The sequence below is a fragment of the Camelina sativa genome, chromosome 16 (assembly GCF_030686135.1).
Source record: "Camelina sativa cultivar CO46 ecotype springtype chromosome 16, ASM3068613v1".
NCBI lineage: Eukaryota > Viridiplantae > Streptophyta > Magnoliopsida > Brassicales > Brassicaceae > Camelina > Camelina sativa.
Genome location: NC_141895.1, coordinates 15,014,654 through 15,018,485, shown reverse-complemented (window position 1 = coordinate 15,018,485; position 3,832 = coordinate 15,014,654). Strand labels below are relative to the sequence as shown.

Genomic DNA, 3,832 nt, shown 5'->3' with positions numbered 1-3,832 from the left:
TCATCTTAACCAAAACCATATAACCCAAACAGCCAAACTGCTTCATTTTTAACAGTTACATCAGTGTGTAAACTGAATATTTTCATTTTGATTGTGCATGGTGGCTAGCGATAATGAAATTTTCTTACGAGACGACGACATAATACCAAAATCTTTCGATTGTCAACCTAAATTTTTTATTTTTAATGAAATATTTACAGTTTTAGTAGAGGAAAAAAAAAGAGAGAAAGAAGATGAGGATTCATGCTTTTTTTATTTGATGGACAACTTGGGTTTGGAGCACAGCCGTGCCAAGGTTCAGAAGTATGAGAAGCCAACCAAAAAAAAAATGGCTTGATTTAAATAAAATAAAAACGTCTACAAAAATTAACTACTTCTATCTCATAATAAAACTAATTAAAAAACGAACTAAAACAAAAGTACTAATTCTTAAACATTTGTTTTCCTTTTTTCTCCACGAAATCGTGAACCAAGCTTTCGAAATCAACATCTCTAACCAATTCTCTTTTGATAGATAAAATCGCTAAGTCACTCAATCTTTCTTGAGACATACTCGAACGAAGATATGATTTGATCAACTTCAGCTTTGAAAAACTCCTTTCAGCAGTTGCAACCGAAACTGGGATCGTCAACAATATTCGATAAGCGATGCACGTGTTTGGATAACAATCTTCAACTCTGTTCAAAAAGTCTAATACTTCAATAGGCCTTTTAATCTCTTTTGGTAACGCTTCTCTTAGAACTTTAATTTCATAGAAAATATCATTACCAACAATATCTGAATGATTTTCGTGAGTTAGATTATCTTCAAGATTAGCACAAGAAACCATCAAACTATCATCACTCGCTGATTGCAATTTTTCCAAATCAAACAAAAAACCGAATATTTGTTCGTACCTCTGAAATTGCTCAAATCTGGTCTCAAGTGAGTAGAGAGCTTGATCCATGATTTGGATGAAGTAGTCAATCCTAAAGCTCTCCTCAGGTGATAATGTCACACTTCCCTCGACATTCTCTGATTCTTCACCATAATGTCTTTTTCTTCTAATCACCCGCTTTGCTTTTCTAGGAAATACAAGATCAATCTCCAAAGATTCTGCAATTTCTTTAGCTTCTACTTTTGCTTTCTCAAAGCCTGACTCTCTATATTTTTTAAAATGAGAAACCAGCCCCTTCAGTTGAGAAATAGCTACATCAATGTTCATGTCTTCTGACTGCAAACTCTTGCTCACAATGTTAACAACAGATAAAAGATTATACCAAATAACCATGGAAACTAAGAACTCAAAACTTCCAATTCCATGTGTTTCACTTATTGCAAGACATTCAGCTTCGCTCTGCTCTTTTGGGTCATCACTATTTTCAGCAATGTACACTAACGCATTCATGATTTTAGGAGCCTGAAACCGTATTGCCTTAACACTTTCCACATGGCTCTCCCAGCGAGTGTGTGATAAAGCCTTAAGTGTAAGGCCATCCACGTGATCTTCAAATATTTTCCACCGCTTAACTGAACATGAAAAGAAGTTATAAGTACGCTGAATAATCCCAAAAAATGAGATTGCCTTTGGAGAAATGGTTGCCATATCACAAAGTGCAAGATTCAAACTGTGAAAACTACATGGTGTATAAAACGCCCTGGGATTTATATCAAGAAATCTTTTCTGTACTCCCTTATGCTTTCCCTTCATATTAGAGCCATTGTCATAACCCTGTCCCCTCACATCATCAATTTTTAAATCAAAAGCAGCCAAAACAGCTTGAAGCTCAAGAAAAAGTCCTTCACCAGATGTATCATCAACTTTTAAGAACGTTAAAAAATATTCTTCGACCCTCGTTGAAGTTGTTGAAACATCTACACATCGAATGATGACAGTCATTTGTTCATGATGACTAATATATGGAGTGCAGTCAAGAATCACAGAGAAGTACTTTGCACTTTGAGTTTTTTTGACAATCATACCTTTGATCTCATTGGCTAACAAAGCTATTAACTCATTCTGAATTCTGTTGCTGAGATAATGACTACGAGATACACCCTCTTTATATCTTCTTAGATGCTCAATCATCACAGGATCAAAATCAGCAATCATCTCTATAAAACTTAAAAAATTCCCACAACCTTCTTCTCCAATTTTCTCGTGGCTTCCCTGAAACGCTAAATTTTGTTTAGCAAGCGTTTTTACCACAGTAATAATCCTAAGCAACACTTGTCTCCAATGAATTTTCTCTTTGTTGAGTTCATCTTGAGCATATTTGTCAATGGTCTGATTCTTCTGCAGCCTGAGATCTAGTTCAGCCCACTGTTTCATACACAAAATGTGTTCACGACTAGATTCATGTTCTTTGAGCCTTCTCATAACATTCCTTCAATCACTAAAGCCCGTAGATGCCAATTGACTATTGTCACTGTGATTGAACAATTTACAACAAAAACAAAAGATCTTGTTCAAAGACTTAGAGTAAACTAGCCAACGTCGATCTTGTTTTGTTCCATCACCCATATCTCTTGTATAATGCAAATGTGAAAAATGTCTCTTAAGACTATCTTTGGGAAAATTATGATCAAGTGGCAGTCTTTTTGATGGACCTTGTACAACCATAAAATCCCTCCACTCATTCCATCCCTTTTTGATGTTTTCCCAATTTCCAGGATCATATATGTCAAAAAATCCACAAGACTCCCTCAGATTATCACTCTTTTGATGTTCATTCTTATTCACATCATCTTCTTCATTCACTGCATTGACATCTTCTGGTTTAATACCTGCTTCTTCTCTTTGATACTCATTTATATTCTCATCCACTCCATCATATCCAAGAACCACATGTTCTGTATCATTATTTTCTACAAATCCATCAGAAGTTGCAGGTTTTTTGAAGTACCTGAATAAAGCGTTCTTTTGAGATTTTGCTTGGTCATCTTTCATTTTTCTCTTTTTTCTGTTATCAGCTCCACAAGGTTGATCTTTTTTCTTTGAAGACATTGCTCTGCAGACTACAGTAAAGAAAAAGCTTACAATGATTACGCTGCAATTTTATAAAAAACATTTAACCAAAGAAACAAAGTAAAATATAAAACATTGGTGAGGAAACATTGAAGAAAAATTTTGTTACTGTGTTACCTTAGAATCAAGAGATGATGAAGCTTTAACAACGAAAGAGAAAAGAGCTATCAAAACTGAATTGTAAGTTTGTAACCCTAGACCTAGTTGGCTAGTTGTTTGTTAATTAAGGGGAAGGTGCCGTCAAAAAAAAACTTCAGCGTATGTCATATGTGTGTCTAATTCTTCTTAATTTTAACATATTAAGCCCATATTTAATTAGATTGTAGACGGAGCCCATATTTTGTTTCTAATTTTGTAAGAATCATTCATAAACCCATCTTTTCCTATTTGTATAGTTTTCTTAGGGATAATCTCTATATAACCTTAATGAATATATGCCCCTAATTATTATTTTTTAAGAATTGGATGCCCGAAGCGATCGCTTCTTTTTCTATAACTGGTGCACGGCTCTGGTTTGGAGCAAAAATAAGTTCCTCGTCAATGTTTGTTATTAGATGCGAAATAAATACAGTTCTTTTTTAAGTCTTCGTTTTATTGATACTAGACACTATTTGTTCAAACAATTTTTTTTTTGTTAAGGGTCTTCAATTCTTTGTTTAAATTATAATTTGAGTCCTTTACTACTTTTGCATTTGAAACTTCTTACATGTATGGTTGTGTAAACTCAGTTTAAGGATTTGAATGTCTATCTTTTTCTAAGGGAATTAGTCAATGAGAGAGTTTCTATATTTCATATGGAAATTGTTTTAGAAGGGTTTTTCTCT

The 3,832-nt window shown here is 34.0% G+C and overlaps 1 protein-coding gene across 1 annotated transcript; it reads right to left on the bottom strand.

The window, feature by feature from the left end:
* Positions 1 to 422: 422 nt before the first annotated feature.
* On the bottom strand, positions 423 to 2,660 carry LOC147925539 (uncharacterized). Its single transcript, XM_087492659.1, has 3 exons — positions 2,105 to 2,660; positions 1,512 to 2,041; positions 423 to 1,436 (listed from the first exon to the last, which is right to left on the bottom strand). The coding sequence occupies exons 1-3, from the start codon at positions 2,358 to 2,360 to the stop codon at positions 423 to 425; spliced, it is 1,800 nt and encodes a 599-aa protein (XP_087348785.1). The 5' UTR covers positions 2,361 to 2,660.
* Between the last annotated feature and the right edge of the window lie 1,172 nt (positions 2,661 to 3,832).